At 42.3% G+C, this 20,757-nt stretch overlaps 1 protein-coding gene across 1 annotated transcript; it reads right to left on the bottom strand.

The window, feature by feature from the left end:
- Positions 1-8,464: 8,464 nt before the first annotated feature.
- On the bottom strand, positions 8,465-20,757 carry pdia2 (protein disulfide isomerase family A, member 2; the record flags this gene model as incomplete). The annotated part of the gene is made up of 11 exons (XM_083766239.1): positions 8,465-8,596; positions 9,530-9,646; positions 10,644-10,822; positions 11,031-11,151; positions 12,373-12,567; positions 13,500-13,625; positions 14,056-14,169; positions 15,020-15,157; positions 15,470-15,603; positions 16,874-17,080; positions 20,487-20,757. The coding sequence occupies 11 exons, from the start codon at positions 20,755-20,757 to the stop codon at positions 8,555-8,557; spliced, it is 1,644 nt and encodes a 547-aa protein (XP_083622365.1). The 3' UTR covers positions 8,465-8,554.

The raw sequence follows: 20,757 nt of genomic DNA, 5'->3' as shown, positions 1-20,757 counted from the left end.
TCTGGTGGAGTCAGGTTAGGTACACAGAATCGGTCAAGGTGTTATCCCCAAAACCAACAAACAACGTAAGTCATAATAACATAAAACTACATAATATAAAATCGACCAAATACATTCCCATAACAAATAATGACTTTTTAACACGGCAATAAACCACTACAGACTAATGTCACCGAATTATAGTTTTGAGGACGTATGTATGAGCTATGTGTACTCAGGTTGAGTCTTTGAAGAAGGAAAGGCTCAACTGACAGATTTCCGTCCTGTATGAAGTAACCCTTGTTTCCTGGGAGTAGCAGACTTTGGATAAATTAAGGGTTGCCACAAACTACAAATAATGTTTATTTTCACTGTAATGTATGAATCTTCATGTGGCCCTTCAGATGTTGACGTCGATTGAAGCTTCTTTCACAAACTATGCAAGTAAAGGGCCTTTCTCCTGTGTGAATCCTCATGTGTACCTTCAGATCATATTTCTTTTTGAAACTTTGTTCACAAACTGTACAAATGAAGGGTTTGTCCCCACTATGAACCATCATGTGGTTAACCAAAATAGATTTTTGACTAAAGCTTCTTCTACAAACTGTACACGTGAAGGTTTTTAATCTTGCATGGGACCTCATGTGTTGTTTCAGAGAACTCATGTAAGAAAAGTGTCCGCCACAAACTGTACAACTAAGGTTATCTTTCCTTTTGTGACTTCTTGTGAACAGAGTTTGCTTCGTTGATTTCAAGTCCACGCACAGTTCGTTGGTCAAGGGCAAGCTTTGTCCTTCCACATGTACTGTCTCGTGTGATTTCAAATCTGACGGACCTTCCCGGGTCTCCTCCCACTCTTCACTGTCTTCGGTAGAACAGTGTGGAGAGAGGAGCTGGTCATCCCTAGTTGGTTGTGATATTCCACAGTCCTCTACATCAGCTTGTGTTTCCATGTGATCCATTGAGGTGCTAGCAAGAGGTTCTGTCTCGCTGTTTTCGTCATCTTCAAGTTTTACCGTTAGTAAGGTGAACGGTGACTCAACATCCTCCGCCAGTCTCTGGAGAGTGTACTGCTGTTCTTCTTTAACATGTGGAGGCTCTGGTTCCTCCTGGATCAGACTGGAGTTGCTCTCCTGATGTTCAGTGGAAAGCTCCTCTGTACACACAGGGAGGTGCAGGAACCCTAGGCAACAGATTAAATGATTAACTATTATAAGTATTTAAACTCAATGATACTTAGTAGAGGCTTTTTGGACGTTTAATTAACTTCCGATGATGTATTACAATATTATGCTCATTGACTTAACACAGTGAAACAGCTCTCATAGGCACTACCATTGACTATCAAGTCAACGAAGCGACTACTTTTTGGAATATCCATTTCTAATCAACGGAGCAAGATATCTCACCAATATTTGAAGTTACAAATCAAGGTAAGATAACTTCACAACGGAATAGGGATGCACATTAATATTTGATTTGAATAACGTTCGTCCGGAAAGTTTCTAATGTTGCTCTGGAGAGGGAGGTCTGGAAATGTCTAGCCTACTGCTGCTGTAGCTACTAGTAGCAACAGCACTGCCGCTGCTCTACCGAAGTGACTTAATTGTGTTTTCTTGTTTTTTAAGAGGGCAGTGGCTTATTTCTAACCTATAATGTTTTCAGATACATATTTAGTGAGCTGATAAAAAAAATAGTAATACACTGTATGGATGTTATCTTGAATGAGATTAAAAGTGGAGCAAAATCAGCTGTATTTGCAATCAAACTTTTATTCATGCGGTACTTTTTAAAATTGTTACCTCATTATGGCAGGGGTTTTCAATATTTGTCAGGCCAAGGACCCCTGAAAGATGAAGTAGGGACGCCCCCCCCCCCCCCCCCCTAGGGACCCCCCCCCCCCACACACACACACTAAATATTGTATAGAATTATGTTACAGATTAAACTTTTTCATAGACTTCATACTGTAGTGTAGCTTCATAGACTTTGACAGTGCAGTTTGACAGCACTATCATCGGTGTTGTGTCAGATTTATGTTAAAGTGTATTTTCAGACATTACCACTTATACCCTCAATACTTTACCCTCTACACCAAATCTCTGCTAAAAATAGCTGATCTCGGACAGTCGGATTTGTTCCTCAAGTGCAACCAAAACTCTACTACCTGGGCATGAACATACAATGTCCGAGCGCTCCCGTGGTGCTCGTCATAATCTAGCCTGTGCTGCACATGACTACATAAACTAAAGGCATGTGTGTGTGTGTGTGTGACGTGCATGTGCAATTTTACAAAGGACTGTACATAGCCAAGCATGACAGAATTGTTCATTATTGCCAAAGATGTGTCACACAGTTTGATTCCTCTGTTGTGTTTCACAAAAAATCCTGTGTGAACAGCAGAGGCTTTTCTATTGGAAGTTGGCTGTGCTTTTGATTCAAGTTTAGAGGAAGCTTTCCTTACTAAACAAGTGAAATACCAAGCATCTCCTCTATTATAATAGGCAGTCGATCTATTCGGAGAAGGTGCTTTGTGTACCATGATGTTTCCTAGGTGTTATGACACTGAAGTGACCCATGTTGACTGTCTGAATAAGTTCATGTCCATGTGTTGCTTATATTCGGTACATTTAGGGGCACAGAGAGACATGTTGTTTTGAGTATGGGACATCCGAAGCAAATGAAAAATGTGTGTCCTTGATATTTATAAATAAACGTGTGTGCGCGTGTGTCTCAGTCTCACACAAGGAGAGACATTTGAATGACAGAAACCCGTTTAGAAAGTGTATGGTTGATGTGCGCTTAAGCGGGATCGTGGTACCAGGAACGTGCACAACTGCACATACAGTAACTAACTATGTACTGTATGGCTCTGCGGCCCATCAGAGCACAGTATACAGGTATGTTGCGCTATTATAACCAACCGTCTTATTTACAAACACTGCAAGTCAGGACTAACCACTAGTATAAATATATAATTAGTTCCCGACTGATGCATCCGTCTCACGATATTAATATCACAATATACCAGTAATTATATTTATAGTGAACTGTAGCGGCTTTCTCATTGATTGTCACTGTGGCAGCATATCACAGTACTCAGCCCGACGTTTGAGCAACAACAGACAAGAAGTTAAAACAACATCCATGTTCAGTTTTTGATCCAAATGGGACGTTTTCAGCAGCTAAAATCACGACAGTTTACAAATGTTTGCGCCAGTGAAACCACAGTCGCAAAATCCCTCATTGCTGTGCTCACCTTTTGCGCGCAACATGTGCAGATCCTCGCCAGGCCAGGTTGCCTACCCAGGCCGTGAAATGCATAGTCAGTCAGAGAGGAGCATTGGAATGGAATCTGCTCAAACTGACTGACAGATATACTCATACAAAGAACCATATATAGGCTATATATTGTCGCTGTCGGGTGGAAACCTTGCATGTCGAAAACACTTCCTATATATCATTATTCATTTATATAAAAACAAATTAAAATAGTGAAAATAGACAACAGGCTCAAAATGCATTGTATCTTGGTGCATTGGGAGCTTGGAGATGCTATTGTAGGTTCTATTTTCACTTTAGTACACTCTTGTATGATGAAGTAGGGCATACATTTGTGAAACAAACATTTCAATATCGAGAAGATACAAGGTTTCTGCATGACAGCGATGATGTAATGTCTATATGATTTCATATTTTGCATTTATCCATCACAACATTATGTATGTTTACTGGTATTTGTATTTATTTGCTAGCTTTTTTGTTTAAATGTTATGAACTAACAAATCAGTCAAAACATTAAAATCTGTGGTGTATTGTGGGACTCTCCAAAATGTACTGTATATCGGCATCGGAATCCAAACTCTGTCATCGGTTGGGCTGTATCTATATAGATTTGATATATAATAATAGGCTACATGCCATAAACACATCAATATTCCTTTGTTCCAACCTCCTGGGGAAGAAGCACCTATGGAGCGTCGCAGTCCCGCTTTCTTGACGACGCCAGGCCCAGGAAATTTTTCCCAATGCATTTTCCTCATAGACATTTCAAAAGGTATTTATTTAAAGACGGTTACGCCGCGGACAAAGCCAACTCGAGTCGTGACAAATCATGACAACAAACACAATATTTTGGAGGTTTTGTTGAAAATCAACGATACATAATAGTTTGGACCAATTTGTCTGTGTATTCAGCTCAGTCCTGACAATTCTTCCCTTTTCTTTTTTTTTGCCGGACATGGGTCAGGTTCAGGTTGTTTTATTTATTTAATTTTTTCGGGTTGGGTTGGTCTCTCATAATGGGTCTGGTTTGTCACAAGGAAAGAAAAAAATCACACCCGTGTGAACTGAGTGGTGCAGCCCCCCCATCACTCAAAAATAAATAAAATAACTGAACTGACGTTTCTGTAAAGAAACTATTTATCATAGGGTGATTTAATGGCCAGATCGATACGGTCGCAAGTTACCTCAGTGGGAGCAGCCATGTTTGTGTTTGATGTGAGTGACAGTGCTGATGGCCAATCAGATGCTGCGATCAGATTTTCGATTGAGACTTAGACCCACCATCATTGACCGAGTCACCAGACCTGAATCGCCAGAACATATTTTTTTAATGGGCGTGGGTAGCGATTCCGTGCAGGAGCCAGGCTAACAGTAGTTGGCTCCAGGTGCCACAATTTTGAACGTAGTAATGTTCAGAAACTACAGACTAAAGACAATAAATATTATATTTTCATGGAAAACATGAGAATCGTGATCTCAATTTTGGAGAGGACAATTGAGATTCACATTTGAGCAAGAATCGTGCAGCACTAGTAAAAAGGACCATGCAGTACCTCTGATACCATACGTTTAGCTCATTGACCATGACTCATGGTATACTTGACCTTACTGGTGACCACTTTCCTTTTAGTACAGTAGCCTATAGGAAAATCATTATGCATCATCTTGCTTTTACATATGTTCCTAATTCAAATTCTATGGTTAATTTGTCCAGTTTGCATGCACGCACACACGCACGCACGCACGCAACTTTAACCTAGGGTCTCTACTTTGGGCCATTATTTTCAAAATAAAACCAAACTAAAAGGTTTTAAATGGCAAATATTATATAGCATGATGCCATGAATCACAGACATGGTTAGCTTTTAGAGTTGCTACTTTTGCTCTTTGCAGGATTTTCGGTGGTGAGGTGACCACCGCAACTACAACATGACGTCGGTGAAGAGGTCACCTCACCACCGAAAATCCATTTAGGCGGATTAGGCTATTAGGGGTACTAGAATTCTTGCTGTGCAACCATAACTAAAAAACATCGCATGGATGCACCTGGGACGTATCCTCAGTGATGTATCCTGAGGTCAACGGGGTTTCAGGTCTCTCAACATCATACCCCTCACTCAGGCGACCCAGCCGGGAGTGATCAAGTCCCGACTTACGTCCCAGTAGCTACCCTCCCACTAGGGAAAAACCAGGGGCACACAATCCGTTGGAACTACTCCAGGACTACTCTGCCAGGGCTGGGAGGTACACTTCTGGCACATGGAGGGACTAGGCTCTGTGGGTTGACTCCTGTCCGGGCCCCTCCTACGTCTCACCAGGTCCACTCCTGCTCTCACCAGGAGTAGAGCGAGGACCTATGCGTTGCACCAGAGTCTCAGCACCAGACAGTTCATCCAGGAGTGGTGGGCAATGGTTCCGCAGGGTCATAGTGCTGCGGTTCCGCTTGCATGGCCCTCCCAAAAGCCTCACGGGGTTGTTGGGCTTGCCGTCGGGTGCCGTCTACATTCCGGCTGTCACCCGTCTCTCCGGTGGTCACCAGACTATACCTGGTTGTCACATAGTCTATTCCTATGAGTCACTATAAATATTTAACCAATTGCCCCGGCCCTCAGGGAGAACACACACACACACACACACACACACACACACACACACACACACACACACACACACACACACACACACACACACACACTATATACTTCATTTAGCGGAGAACATCTCAACTGTTCTTGACTAATATGACCGCTGCGAACAACTTAGGAACTGTGAACAATTCTCTTATCGGGGGCGAAATACCCGAAAATGAGTAAATGACCACACCAGACAGCTACTTCAAACATGGCTCTATCTTCTAAACTGTTTGTGCAACAGATTTCCTGAGATGCTCAAGATGCTTCAGAATACTCATGTTTGAATACTCAATAGACCATATGCACATGGCGGTCATCTTCCACAAGTTAATGGCAGGGTGGAAACTAGCCGCAATTTGCCATTGACCGCCCATACATCCAAACAGACAAAGTCCTATCTAATTGTATTAAATTATGTCAAACTCACTAACATTGCAGCTGTACGAAAAGCTTGAATGATGCTCTTTCTATATCTGCAAAGTGTTTGTTTCATAAAAATCCACAATAGACATGTTATGAGCTACTTTATGTCAAGAAATTCCTTGCAGGTGTTTTTTTTTTCAAGTGTTGTTGGAGTTTATAAGTGCTCCCTTTCAGTAACGCAACATCCTGCTGCCTCCTGCATTATGTGCAAATTCAAAACAGGTGGTACGCAGGACCGTTGAGTGATTATTCAATGAGCGCTTCCAAACGCCAATACTTAGAAAATAATCACCTGCAGGACAAGTGAAATTGAAAGTGATTACACAAAGAAATTAGCATTTATCTTATTCTATGCGTAGATTTTGATCTTCTGGAACCCCAAGACCACTACAAGGATTGTTGTGTGTATAGCGCCGTAGCATTAATTGATTTTGCAAACAAAGAAATTACTTGAGCAGACCGAGTCTGGATTCTGGAAGGAACACCATCACTTAGCTTATAAACGGGTACTTCTTTCCTGATTGGTTACTTGAAAACGTGCTGTGAAAATGTGTTTTCTGTTTGGAGTGGAGTGAACTATGGTCCTCTAGTTGTATATCCATGTGAAAGTTCTGGCACAAAACGTGTATTTAGTGAATTATCTCCACTTTTTCAACACAAAAGTTTGCAGTCACACAATTGGCAGGTGGTGTGATTAATTACCCAGCACCTATCGCAAAGCACCTGCCAATTGTGTGACTGCAAACTTTTGTGTTTCCCATGTCAATTGGTGATGACGTTTGCGGCAAACAGGACTATTTGTAAAATCAGTTCATCGATTGTTCCGGCCCCCCTCGCCCGGAGAGAAAGATGTCCGTGTGCATCGCTTGAAAAAGTGGAGATAATTGACTAAATACACGTTTTGTGCCAGAACTGTCACATGGATATAAAACTAGAGGACCATATTTCACTCCACGTCTTTGGAATTATTTAATGGGTGAGTACAAACGGAGCATTTATCACATTTAGGCCGCACATGTTAAAGTTCTACCACAAATCAAGGAGGGTGTACTATGGCTCTTGTATGTGAAATACTGTACATACTGTATGTAACAACAAGAGCCGTTCTAGGGCTAGATAGACTCCCTGTTGTTACTGAACATGTGTGTGTACTATAGTGATACGTTTGACCAACCTGCTCTGTGGTTGATGTCTGCGTTCAGAACCAGGTCCAGAACCGTGCGTTGCTGCTTGGAGCAGTATGCGTGGTGCTCGTAGTCTGTCAGGATCCTTTCAATGACCACAAATATGTCCTCAGCGGCCGCGCAGAGCCGCTGGTTGATCAACGACTTCACTGTTTGCAGTAAAGTCATGTTAAATGAACGGTGAATTGTCTGACAACGTTGAACAAATGAGGCTACCAGCTAGCTTTCATGTAATCTGAGTTCCCAGATGTTTTGAGTTTTTTTTTAGCTTTCATGCGAACTAAAATAAAAGCCTGTACCGAGGCTAGATTTCTGCTAACACATAAACACAACAATAACACGGCAGGAAGGCGCGCTAGTTTGACGTGTATGTACCTCATCAACAAGAGACGACATTCCATTCTTCCACACGGGATGACGTCACGTTTTTCCTTGAATAACATCTGTAGGAATAACCAGCTACTATAGGCTATTAACAGAAATACAGCATATATATCTATGATTAACAGTTAATAGAATTACAGTACATTTCAAGTACAACTCAATAATCGGATCTAATCGGTTATAATAACTCTATGGATCTAATGGGTCTAGTTGGACCGTAGTTATTTCATATCTTGACTTTATATTCTAATATAATATAATTATACTTTCTCTACCCCAAGTGTAGACGAGCCTTTCCCAAATTAGATGGATGTGTAGTGTTAAAAATAATAATAATGAATTAATTAATTAATGAATTATTAATAAATCATTAAGAGCAACCATAAATAAACAACTGGAGGTTGTTTGAAACAAGTCTTTTACTTTTATTTTCTTTGACATAGCCTGTCATATATCGTTTCACATTAATATCATTATTAAATGTTGACTAGTAAATATTATAGTTAATATTTAAGTACGATTAGCTGTATTTTACAGTTAATTAAAGATTAAATAAATAAACAAACAACACCATAGTTTTATTATGAACTTTAATGATGAAAGTGTTTTTTATTAACAAACAATGCAAGCAGATGGACTGATCCTGATTGGCTGGAGAATGCAACATCACAGCTCATCCTTAGTCGTCTCATTGGCTGATGGTGTCACCTGACAAAGGAACACAGATTAAATTGGATGAAGCAGTGGTTCTCAAAGTGGAATCCAGGGATTTGGGGAGTTCCAGGGGGTCCCCAGCAAAAATGTATAATATATAGCATGGAAAGTCAATTTAATCACTTTAACCCTATTTCATTAAGACTTCAGCTCAGATTGACCATTAACCATTTATTGCAAAGATATTGTATTTGTATGGCGGTGTGATATCTCAGATTACCTGTGCACCGAGACACAGCTCTGATTATATCAACAACGACCCCCCCCCCCCCCCCCCCCCAGAGCAGAGCACAATATAAAGACATTAAATGAACAACATAACAACTTTCACTGTAATGCCATATATCACAGATCACAATAGAACAATACATGAATCACATATAATCACAGATCACCCATTACAGAACATACCACGTATCATGGTACAACTCATAAATCAGTAAATCACATATAATCACAGAATCACCCATTACAGAACTAGATGCCACAGGGAGGAGGCCAGGGAGATGGAGGGAAATTGCTAGCATTTAGAGTGAATGCAGAATAGTAACTGCTTAAATGGACCACCTGGTTTGCACTGAGAGAATGTGGATGACTGGATGTGAGTGAATGTGAGACAGCTGATTTAAAGGAGCAGACTGAATTACTGTTCGAGAATGAATGAATGGGTCCGGGGAAACATATAAACCTTCTGACTTCCATGACTCAATGAACTGACACGCACACGCGTGAGCACACACACACACACACACACACACACACACACACACACACACACACACACACACACACACACACACACACACTTGTGTGGGGCGGGATCCCTGGCACAAAATATTTCCTGATGGCCAAATACATGTTAATTTGTGGGTCCTTCATAAAAAAAAAGATCCACAGTAGAGAGATGAACTGTACGCATATACACACCTCATCTTCGTCATCACCATCATCATCATCATCTTCAGGCTCTTCGGGCAGCACTCCTCCATTGTCCAGGAACTTGGACATGGTGTCAAAGTCTCTGCCGCCAGTGTAGTCCACCACCTGAGAGCACAGACAGACAGACAGGCACAGAGACAAGCTTTTTTGTTGTCTCCACCAGGCCGACGGCATGGAGAGTCTGTGTACAGCTGTTGGCCCGGCCGATGCTAAACTCTGCACACACACTCCGTGGAACGACTATACTAACCCCTGCCCCAAATTCTTCAGAACGGTCAGTTATAAACCTTTTGCTAAACACATTTTCATTGCATTACATAGTCGTACACATTTTATCCGTGCATCACACACTTAAATCTTTTCAAATCGGCGCCATGGCGGCGCTATAACAGGCCAATATGTTTATATTACTCCTAAACTAATTTGTGTCCAATCATCACATACACTCCTATCCTTCTGGTGGAGACCTGTGCCTAGTTTTATTTTGTTGTGTTTTTGTTTTGCCCTCTAAAAAAGCCATTTCAGTGTGGAAATCTTTGGAAGATTGTGTGACTTGTGACTATTGGGTCCAATATTTAGTTCAGTGACCAAGCATGGGGCTAAAGTTTAAAGAACGTCCACTCTTCCCTTGGAAATAATATCTTGTTTCCGGTCTCCTAAAAAGGTGGCCATACCTACTTCACGCTCATACGGGAAGCAAACTAACTGGAGATGGGATGTCTTTCTTTTGGCTAATACTATACCAGTAATACCAGCTACACTAATACTACCAGTAGTCATTTTATCACAGAGGCGACGAAGGCAAGGTGGTCGCTTGGGAAAAGGAAGGATTCCGGGCTCCTCCTGATTTAATGTCTTAATTGCTTCTGATAAGCAGGTTGGTGCCTTGCATATGGTTGCGTGTGAATGTAACGCACATGGTAAAGCACTTTGGATAAAGGCGCAAATTCCCACATATATGAGATGCAATATATTGTAAGTAACACGATTCTAGTAATTTAAAGAAAGGGACACATCCTCAGCAGAACTAACAGTCATTAAGACACACTTTTCGAGTGTGTGCGTGCGTGTGTGTGCGTGCGTGTGTATGTGGGTGCAGTACCTCTTTCCCTCCAGCAGGGAAGTACTTGAGCGAGGGGAATCCAGACACGACCACAGACTCCACCTCGTTGGCGGTGGAGTCCATCTTGGCTATGATGATGTCATCGTGGTCGGCGTACTTCTCTGCCAACTTGTCCCAGATAGGAGCCAACTCCTTACAATGAGCACACCATGGAGCATCTGCACACACACACACACACACACACACACACACATGCACACACACGCGCGCACGCACACACACACACACACACACACACACACACACACACACACACACACACACACACACACACACACAAAAAGTAACAATTCTACCCAAATTTATGCCAGACAAGACATAAATCGAGACAGACCTTGAGACAGACAGACAGACAGACAGACTTACAGAACTCTACAAAGACATTCTTGGTGGGGTCCAGAGCGACCTCCTCGAAGTTCTTTCCCACCAGAACCTTGACAGGAGCCTTGTCCCAGTCCTCTGGAACAGACTCGCTCAGCAGGTGTGGCTGCAATGAATGCACACAAGTAGTAAGTAGCCTTGCCGAGTCATGAGGCCCATAGGGCAGGAGCCTATCTCCTGTTTCTGTAGCGTGAGGCAGCTTGATGTACAAGTACACCCCCTGGCCTGGACATGACGCTAGTATGTCGCAGGGACTTACCCCCAATCCAACCCTTGATGCTGAGTGTCAAGCAGGGAGGCACTGGGTCCCATTTTTAGAGTCTTTGGTATGACCCGGCCGGGGATCGAACCCCAATCTCCCAGTCTCAGGGCGGACGACACTCTAACCACAAGGCCACTGAGCTGGTGTGAATGCACACAAACCAGATACATAGTGGTCCTATCAGTGTTGCCAGATGTATGATAATTATCGTATTTGTACGATAATTTCACCCTCTGTACGATAATAATAATTACAAAAATGCCCTAACGTATATCATTTTGCCATTATCACAAAAAAGTGAATGCGTGAATTTACTAAAATTCACTGGCTGCTGATTCGGGATCCAGTTGGGGTTTTCAAAATAAGTCAGTAAATCGGTACATCTGACCCTAGATTTGTTGGAGGCATTAAAAACACTTGCTTCCACACTGCTTCCACGCAGCATATGTGATGTGTTGGAGTCTCAAACAAGGTTGTTTCTTAGTTATACACCTATTTAATACGCCAATTCGTTGTGAAATTAAATATTCACATGTGTGCCTTAAATGTTTTCGCTGTGTACAATAGTTTTCTTTCAAATTTTAAGCCACCAGTACGAGAATTCAACATTTCCCATCTGGCAACACTGGGTCCTATTAAACCTTTTCATGTCAAGGACCCCCACAGTTTAGGCATTATACCACTGGTTCTCAATGTCGGGTCCAGCAGGGACCCTGAGGGGGTTCCAGGGGCTTATACAGATTAATATCATCATCAAAATCAGTTTAATCACTTGAAACCTATTTTTATACTTTGGCTGTTCTAAAACAAGTTGAACTTGAACTTGTGAAATCTTCCATTTTGGGGGTTCCTTCCCTGGCACAAACTCTTTTCAGTCCGCAGCCAAATACATAATCAAGTTGGGGTCCTTGACATGGGAAAAGTAAAATTAGAGCACAGATCCCCATAACTGTGGAAGAGTACAAATGGAAGCAACCCGTCAGAGTCCATCCTAGCTGTACAGGCTGAGGCTACTGTTATTACATGAGGTATTTATTCAACCATCTTTGTTTTGGTGTGTTTTACCTTGATGCTTCCGTCCAGGACTTGCTGACAGAAGTGTCTGAGGGTGTCTTCGTTGATGAGCGTCTCTTCCATGGCGTATTTCTTCACCGTCTGCGTGTCGATGATGCGCACTGTGGGGGCGTCGCCCTCCGTTAGGCCGAAGTACTTCAACACATGGCTCAGCGACATGGTCACATCGATCACAATGAACAGTACCTACACACACACACACACACACACACACACACAGGCACACACACACACAGGCACGCACCCACACCCACGCACGCGCGCACGCACACACACACACACACACACACACACACACATACTCACGTACTCACACAGGCACGCATGCACGCACGCACACACACACACACACACAAATGTATTGTCATCCCCAAAAAAGCAGTCAAGAAACTATAGGCCTACTATAAAAACTAATAATATATTCCAACATCCAACTGAATATGTAAATTATTTGGGGAATCCATGTGATGTAAGGCTCAGTGATGCTAATAGGCCAGCGTGCATTTTGCATCCCAAAACGCTGATTATTGATAATGGACCCATCATTGGTCCCATGGACGCACTACTATACTGCACTGTAGCACTATACTGTAATTTGGTGCTATTTAATTTACTTTGTGTTTGCATATATACTGTACTTTGCACTGTTGTTTGCAGATATATTTTATACATGAACATAACCATTTTATAACTATACTAGATGAAATGAGAGTTAAATGTTGCAATTTGTAAAAATTATGAAATATGACTCCTTAACGTCGTTGAAGCGGGACTCATGAAATGAGCTTGGGACCCATCTAAAAGACCACCCCTGGGTCCCGGGACCCATTACACTGGAAACCTATCGACATCACTGAAGGCAAAAGGAAAGGAAAGGTACTATGTTTACCCAGGGTAACTGGACTAAGCTCAAGAACTTGTTTACAGCCAGGCCCTGCTCATAGAACATTTCATGGTAGGGGTTCAATGCCTTGCTCAAGGGCACTTCAGCTGGGGTAATTTTAACGTGCCGGTCCGGGGATACGAACTAGCGACCTTTCCGATATCAAGACCACTCCGCAAACCGTTCGGCCACCGCTGCCCCCTTGCTATACAGTCCAGTAGTTCCTCAGACGCACCTTGCCCTTGTACAACTTGGCTGCGGTCCTGTAGGGCTCCAGCAGAGCTGACTGGCTCTCCACTGTAGAGTTGATGAACAGCAGACTGTGGATTTTAATCTTAGAGCCAAAGATCTTATCTGCATTCTGAACATGCACACGCATACACACGCATACACACGCACACGCACACGCACGCGCGCACACACACACACACACACACACACACACACACACACACACACACACACACACACACACACACACACACACACACACACACACACACACACACACACACACACACACACACAGGTTATGCAATATCCCATGTAACCGCTGTCATGCAAAATGCAAAATGATTGCAAACTCAGTATATATCCACTTTAACCCCTATTTTTATACTTTTGTGATTAAAAAAAATAGCAGCTTTCAGAAGGTGTGTGTGTGTGTGTGTGTGTGTGTGTGTGTGTGTGTGTGTGTGTGTGTGTGTGTGTGTGTGTGTGTGTGTGTGTGTGTGTGTGTGTGTGTGTGTGCGCGCGCGCATGCGCGTGCGTGTGTGTGTGCGTGCGTGTACCTGTTCACTGAATGGAATGACCAGCTCAATGCTGTTGGTGTGAATGAAGGAGGTCAGCTCTTCTTTCACCAGCTTCCCTTCTTCAAACGTGTGGTCTGCTCTGCCATCATCAAACTGACTCACGAGGGTGGGACACACACACACACACACACACACACACACACACACACACACACGCACAAACACACACACACACACACACGTTTTAAATAACAGACAAACATCCTGCCACTAGGTGGTGGTAAAATAAATAACAAACAACAACAACAGTATAGCATCATCACTGCTTCCTCAATATATTATGTGTTGTGTTATGGTTTAAAAATGCAATGTGCCAAATGCAATGTGCCACATGCACAGCTCATAGCCACGATTCAAAAGATTACTATTTAGAACGCAATTGGTGCTTAAATCTCTTCTGAAAACACAGCTCTACTGTATGCTAAATGTGTTCTTAGGTCTATGTGCCTTTAATTGGGACTTTTACTATACCGTATATTGTTCATGCTGTTGATATTTTGTTTGTTTTTATTGATTGGCTAATGGCTGTTGTATTGCTTGTTTGTCTGCTGTTTCAACGTATGTATGTAATTATTATTATTATTATTATTATTATTATTTGTAATTATTCTTTTTAGAAAAGCACTACACAAATAAATTCATTATCATTATGATTCATTAAGAATCCAACATTTCGACCTGACAAAAGATACACTTCAGGAATATACATTATATATCATGCTTTCGTCAGTTTATAATGAATTAATCTTTTGCATCGTGGCTACGAGCTGCGTTGCAGCCTCTTTTTTCATGCTTTTGCACAGTTGTCAGCACCTCTGCACTATTGGTGTACACCCTTGTTTATTTAAAGTAAATGGCATTTATAAAATTGCTCTCGCAAAATGTTAATGTCCTGTGTTTGCGTGTGTGCATGCGTGCGTGCGTGCCTGCGTGGGTTCTGTACCTTTTTAAACAGAACCACTGTGTTGGTTTTGACTTCGTATTTCTGAAACACCTCAGGACTGGTTGTCATGGCAAACTCCATGTCAACCATGCTCATAGCGGCATCACGTAGCACCTTCCCGTCCTCACTGTCCGCATTCTGTAGATAGATAGATAGATAGATAGATAGATAGATAGATCACTGACTTTAACAAAGGTTACAGTGGGTGCAGACAGTATTTGGTTTAGACTAGTCATTGGTTAGACCGTTAGACCAGTCATTAGTCCTACAACTACAACCTATCTCAAACCCTCACCCTAAACCTAACCTCCCACGGGGCAGCACACCTAAACCTAACCTTACCCATGTCTAACCAATGACTAGTCTAAACTAAGTATGCGCCCCGTTAAAGTCAGTGATCTTGAGGTTTGCATTATTGCAGACAGACAGACAGACAGATACAGTACGTACAGTGAAGAAGCCGACCACAGAGACATTGTGAGAGCTGATGAAGTCAGCAGCAGACTTTGCGTCTTCCAGCGCAGCCAGACCTGGTCCAGCCCTCTTCTTCATCCACTGGATGATACCAGCCACAGTCCTCTTTCCTGTTTAACATGAAATGCATTACTGTTTAATACCGTTTAATATCTAATGATATATACAGTAGGCCTATAACAAGGGGCAGCGGTGGCCGAACAGTTTGCGGAGCGGTCTTGATATCGGAAGGTCGCTAGTTCGTATCCCCGGACCGGCACGTTAAAATTACCACCGCTGAAGTGCCCTTGGACAAGGCATTGAACCCCTATCATGAAATGTTCTATGAGCAGGGCTGTAAACAAGTTCTTGAGCTTAGTCCAGTTACCCTGGGTAAACATAGTACCTTTCCTTTCCTTTCCTTACCAGCCACAGTCCTCTTTCCTGGACACAGTGGTGGTACATTTAAGTACATTTACTCAGATATTGCAATTAAGTACAGTTTTGAGTACCATACCTGAGTAGGCCTATGTCCATTTCTCATACCTTTTTACACTACAATTATTTTAAAACATATACATTTCTAGATACTTGAAGATTCAATTATTATTACAAAACATACTTTTAGTTAACCAATGAATCGCTATTATTATACTATGATTGTCTATCTAAAAAAATTGCCCATACTGTTGTGACCATAAATATTGCAGCTACATGAAAAAAGTGTGATAATAATGTGATTAGCCTACTTTTACTTTGGCAGTCCAAGTATATTCTCATGTGAATACTTTTGTACTTTCACATTCATATTCTGAATACAGAACAGAATATTTTTATATTGTGTTATTATTGCTACTTTTACGTAAAGGAGCAAAATACATTTTCTTTCTCCAATTCTGCCAATTGATTTCTCCCTCACTCACCTGCCAGTGAGGAGTCCCCACCGGCAGGACATGGAGCCTTCATCCTATATGCTCCTCCCGCGGTCCCGCCCCACCATTTCCGTTTATACTCACGCTATGTCTCGTTGGTGGGATTTGGACAGTTCAGAAACCTGCTTACCAATGACATCATCGATGGGGAATCCAAGATGATAAAAAATGACAGCCTTTCTCTTCCTGGAAAGTTAGAAGCCATTGTAAATCTTGTTTGAAATGATCAAACCTGCTGATGATGTCACTGCAGATATAGGCAGGTTTCTGAACTGATCACAGCCCTCATCTGAGACAGGGGGCCCTATTTTAAGACCTGGAGGCAAAGATAGGTTGAAAACGGGTGAAGTAAAAAAGTCTACTTCTTCCATGACTGTCTACTCTACAGACCGGTTGTGTGTTTACCAGTATAAACAATGAACTGGTAATCACAGTGTTTAGTACCACTATTAACTGGATTTCTGTTTACCAGTATAGTCGACTGGGTTCTTTCTGTCTCCATCCACAAACAGTCTGAGTGTTGGGTATCCTCCGATGTCAAACTCATCGGACAGCTCTTTCTCCTCGCTTGCGTCCACCTTGGCCAGTCGCATCCCTGGCTCCTCCGCCTTCAGTTTCCCAGCAGCCTCGACGTATACGGGCTCTAACTGCCGACAGTGTCCACACCATGGGGCATCTGCATGAACACGCACGCACGCACGCACGCACGCACGCACGCAAACAAACAAACAAACAAACAAACACACACACACATGCCGTTTCTAGCTTTTCTTTTTTGCAAACACAATATTGTCACATTATTGCGAATGCAATGAGCACTAACTATGAGACCTAGCAGAACATGTCTGTCTGTCTGTGTGTCACGCTGTAACACCACCCGCCCGCCACCAGAGGGCGCAGCTGTATCACACACAAAAAACACACGCACACACACACACACAAAACGTAACTTTAAAAAAACGTAAAGAAAGAAAGAAAACACACACAAACTTAATTAAAAAAAAAAAAAACTTAAAAAAAAAGATCTTTAAAAAACCCAAAAATGTACGAGCTGCGTTCGCTTTCCCCGCGTTTGTGCGTCTTACTTGTTTCCTAATGAAACACGGGTTGGGAATTTCTCATCGCAAATAACAGTCTCTGCCGACCGTCCCATCACCTCGGCTCTATAGGATCTAAAAAAAAATGCAACACAAATGTAACGGTAACAAGTGTTGCAGTAACACTTGTTTACGTCACTGCAATGCATTGCCTATTTCTCACATTTCACAAATAGCTTATCTTCAGGCAGATTTTAGTGTACAGTTAAAAACAATAATGTTTGTATAGTGAACTGTCTCTGTCCCAGTGTCCCCGTAATTAATCAACTATGTGTGGAAGAGGGACACTGACCGTATAGCTATGTGATTGACACATTGAGCTATATACAGCTGAAGCTCAGAGGGAACCGGGCTTTTGCAGTGGCAGCTCCCAAGCTCTGGAATGAGCTGGCCTCAATCTGCACATATAAGACAAGCCCCCACCTTAGAGTATATATGAATAGAGAGGGCACCCGAGTTCTCCTTCCATCCACTTGCATTAAGTTGCTCAAAAGCGATTTCACTCCTCCTTCCGGGTAGGAACAGAGAGCATTCTGGGATGGATTGGCCCCAAACACATGAACACGCTGCCGTTGAACGTGCACGGACGCGCACGAACGCGCACGAGCGTGCTGCCGTCGTGAACGTGCACAATGATAGTCAACGGACCAGCGCGTTCATGTGTTTGGGGCCAGGCTGCAATACCAAATTCGGCCACTATGTCCATTTCGCCTCAGGGTTTCCACTGGGTGCCTTCTCTATTTATAATCTATGGCCCCCCCACATTTTGATGTTTAATGTGACACTGTGCATGTTATTGTTTGTTGTTTTTCAATGAAGTTGTGTTTTTTTAATGTTTTACTGTAAAGCACTTTGGTACAACGTTGTTGTTTTTAAATGTGCTATATAAATAAAGGTGGTATGGTATGGTATGGTCAGTGTTGGGTATATTACTTTATATTTGGAATATATTTCTTATTACCTTAATTTATCAAGTAATATATTGTATTACATATTACTGTCTGAGCAAGAGTAATATATTAATATTACTATTACATATTACTTTTTTTTAAATGCTCAAATCGAACAATTCAATATTTAGTATAATTATAAATTATACATTGCGTAGACCAGTGGCGTATCTACAATAGGGCGAGGCCAAACGGCCACCTAGCCAAATCCATTTGAAAACACGACTGAGGAAAAAAAAGAGGACAAACACCAGACCTGAGAACTATTAGTGGGGAGCGGAAATACGTCATTCTTTAACTTCTGCAGTTGTCACATATGTCACAAGACAGAGCCACGGGCAACGAGACAGACAGTATAAATACAGAAAGACTTTTAGAATATATTACATATTACTTCATTTTTGTTAAGTAATGTATTATATTACAATATTATTACGTAATATATATATTACGTAATATATTAAGTTACGTAGTGTACTGTTAGTTACCCAACACTGGGTATGGTATGGTATGGTATGGTACAGCAGTGATTCTCAACCTGTGGTATGCGTATCAGTGGTAGGCTACTACATGGGATTGACACTTTGAGCTATAGAAGCATAGATTGAAGCATTGCGAGCCACCAGTCTACCATGCAGAATCAACATGGAAATTAGCTCCTGATAGAGACAGTGGCAGTTAAGGTATCTGGCCTTATCTCCCCTTCTCTCTCTCTCTCTCTCTCTCTCTCTCTCTCTCTCTCTCTCTCTCTCTCTCTGTGAAGACACTGTGAGCTGTGAGAGAGTTGGCCTAGACAGCACCTGGCCAGGTAACGTGCACACTCACTTGTGCACGTGAGTGATGTGACACCTCGTGTGTGTTCTCTGTGCATGCATGCATGCGTGTGTGCATGTGACTGTGTTGCGTGTGTGATGATGACGCGGTACTCCGGGACACCAGGTTTGGACTGAAAGCTTTCAATTCAAAGGGCTTTATTAGCATGGCACTAGTAACCACGTTCACTGTCCATGTGTAACAGAACAACACCAGCAGACATCATTACAACATGCTGCCATTCAATGGCAGTTTGTTAATCTGCTATTTACTGTGCAAATGACCTACGAGTAGGTCAGGCATAACTCTAATCCTAACCTTTTTTTCTTTACAAACTGTAAACCTAACTCTATTCTGTTTTAAAACGACCATTTCTCTTGTGTGGACCATGACAATAATTGGCCCTTGTATACGTTAAGCAGTATACAAGCACAGACATTTTGCCTTGATGTGAAGCAACAGAATCCAAATACTGTAAGACAGTAAAGGTCAGAGAGTCTATTCCCGTTTCATGGTGTTACAGTCGATCTCCCTCGGAGATGGACGGACTGCTGAAGTGGTACGTATGCAACAACTAAGCAGCCAAGACTTGGCGCCACTCATTCTGCTGTTAGTTAGTTAGTTAGTTAGTTAGTTAGTTAGTTAGTTAGTTAGTTAGTTAGTTAGTTAAACAGTTACAACAACAGCAACAACACTTACACAATTATTTTCTCATGGCAAAAAAGTGCAGGACAACAAACAGTGGCAAATACGTTGGAAAAACAACAAATCCAGCGAGACATGGTATCATTTAGTGCCTTAATGGTATTTGGTATGAAGTTGACGGTGCCCAGGATCGAACCCATGACCTTGTGGTCCCAGTGCTGTGTGCTTTTTCCCCACACATGTCAGAGCTGTTATATGTGGAATTCACGTCTGCTATATACAATTACAATACCAGTGGTTCTAAAAATGTTTAAATTTCAAGGACCACCATATGGAGAGTGCACAAATGGAACCAAATGGACCCTTAAATGGATCCAATTGTTTCCATTTTGTACACAGTTACAGATCTGTAAGGGTCCATTTGACCCCCTTCGAGTAACACAGAGGGTCCCTGCAGGACCTCACTTTTGAGAATCACTACAGTAATATGAAAATGTATGTATGATTGAAATTGTGTTTTTTTGTTTATCATCATCATCATCATCATCATCAAAAAGTTGTGTAGTTTTGAACTCACAGAACTCGACCAGCACTAATCGGTGTTCCCTCAGGGCCGTGTCAAAGTTGTTGATGTGCAGGACGAGAACGTCTTTGTCCTCCTCCACCTCCTCTGTCTTCTCCTTCTTCTGCACCACCTCCTCCTCCGCCCCGTCCTCGTCCCCGTCATCCTCGGATGCTGGCGTCTCCTCCGTCCCTGCAGCGTCCTCCTGGCCGTGCGTCCGTCCACAGGAGGCCCAGAGGAGCAGGAGGCCCAGTAGAAGCAGGCTGACCAGGCTGTGTGTTTTCAT

Source organism: Protomyctophum parallelum (assembly GCF_964188405.1).
Source record: "Protomyctophum parallelum genome assembly, chromosome: 5".
NCBI classification, from domain to species: Eukaryota; Metazoa; Chordata; class Actinopteri; order Myctophiformes; family Myctophidae; genus Protomyctophum; species Protomyctophum parallelum.
Note: the sequence above shows the minus strand (reverse complement) of the source record. Positions and strands in the feature narration are given on the sequence as shown.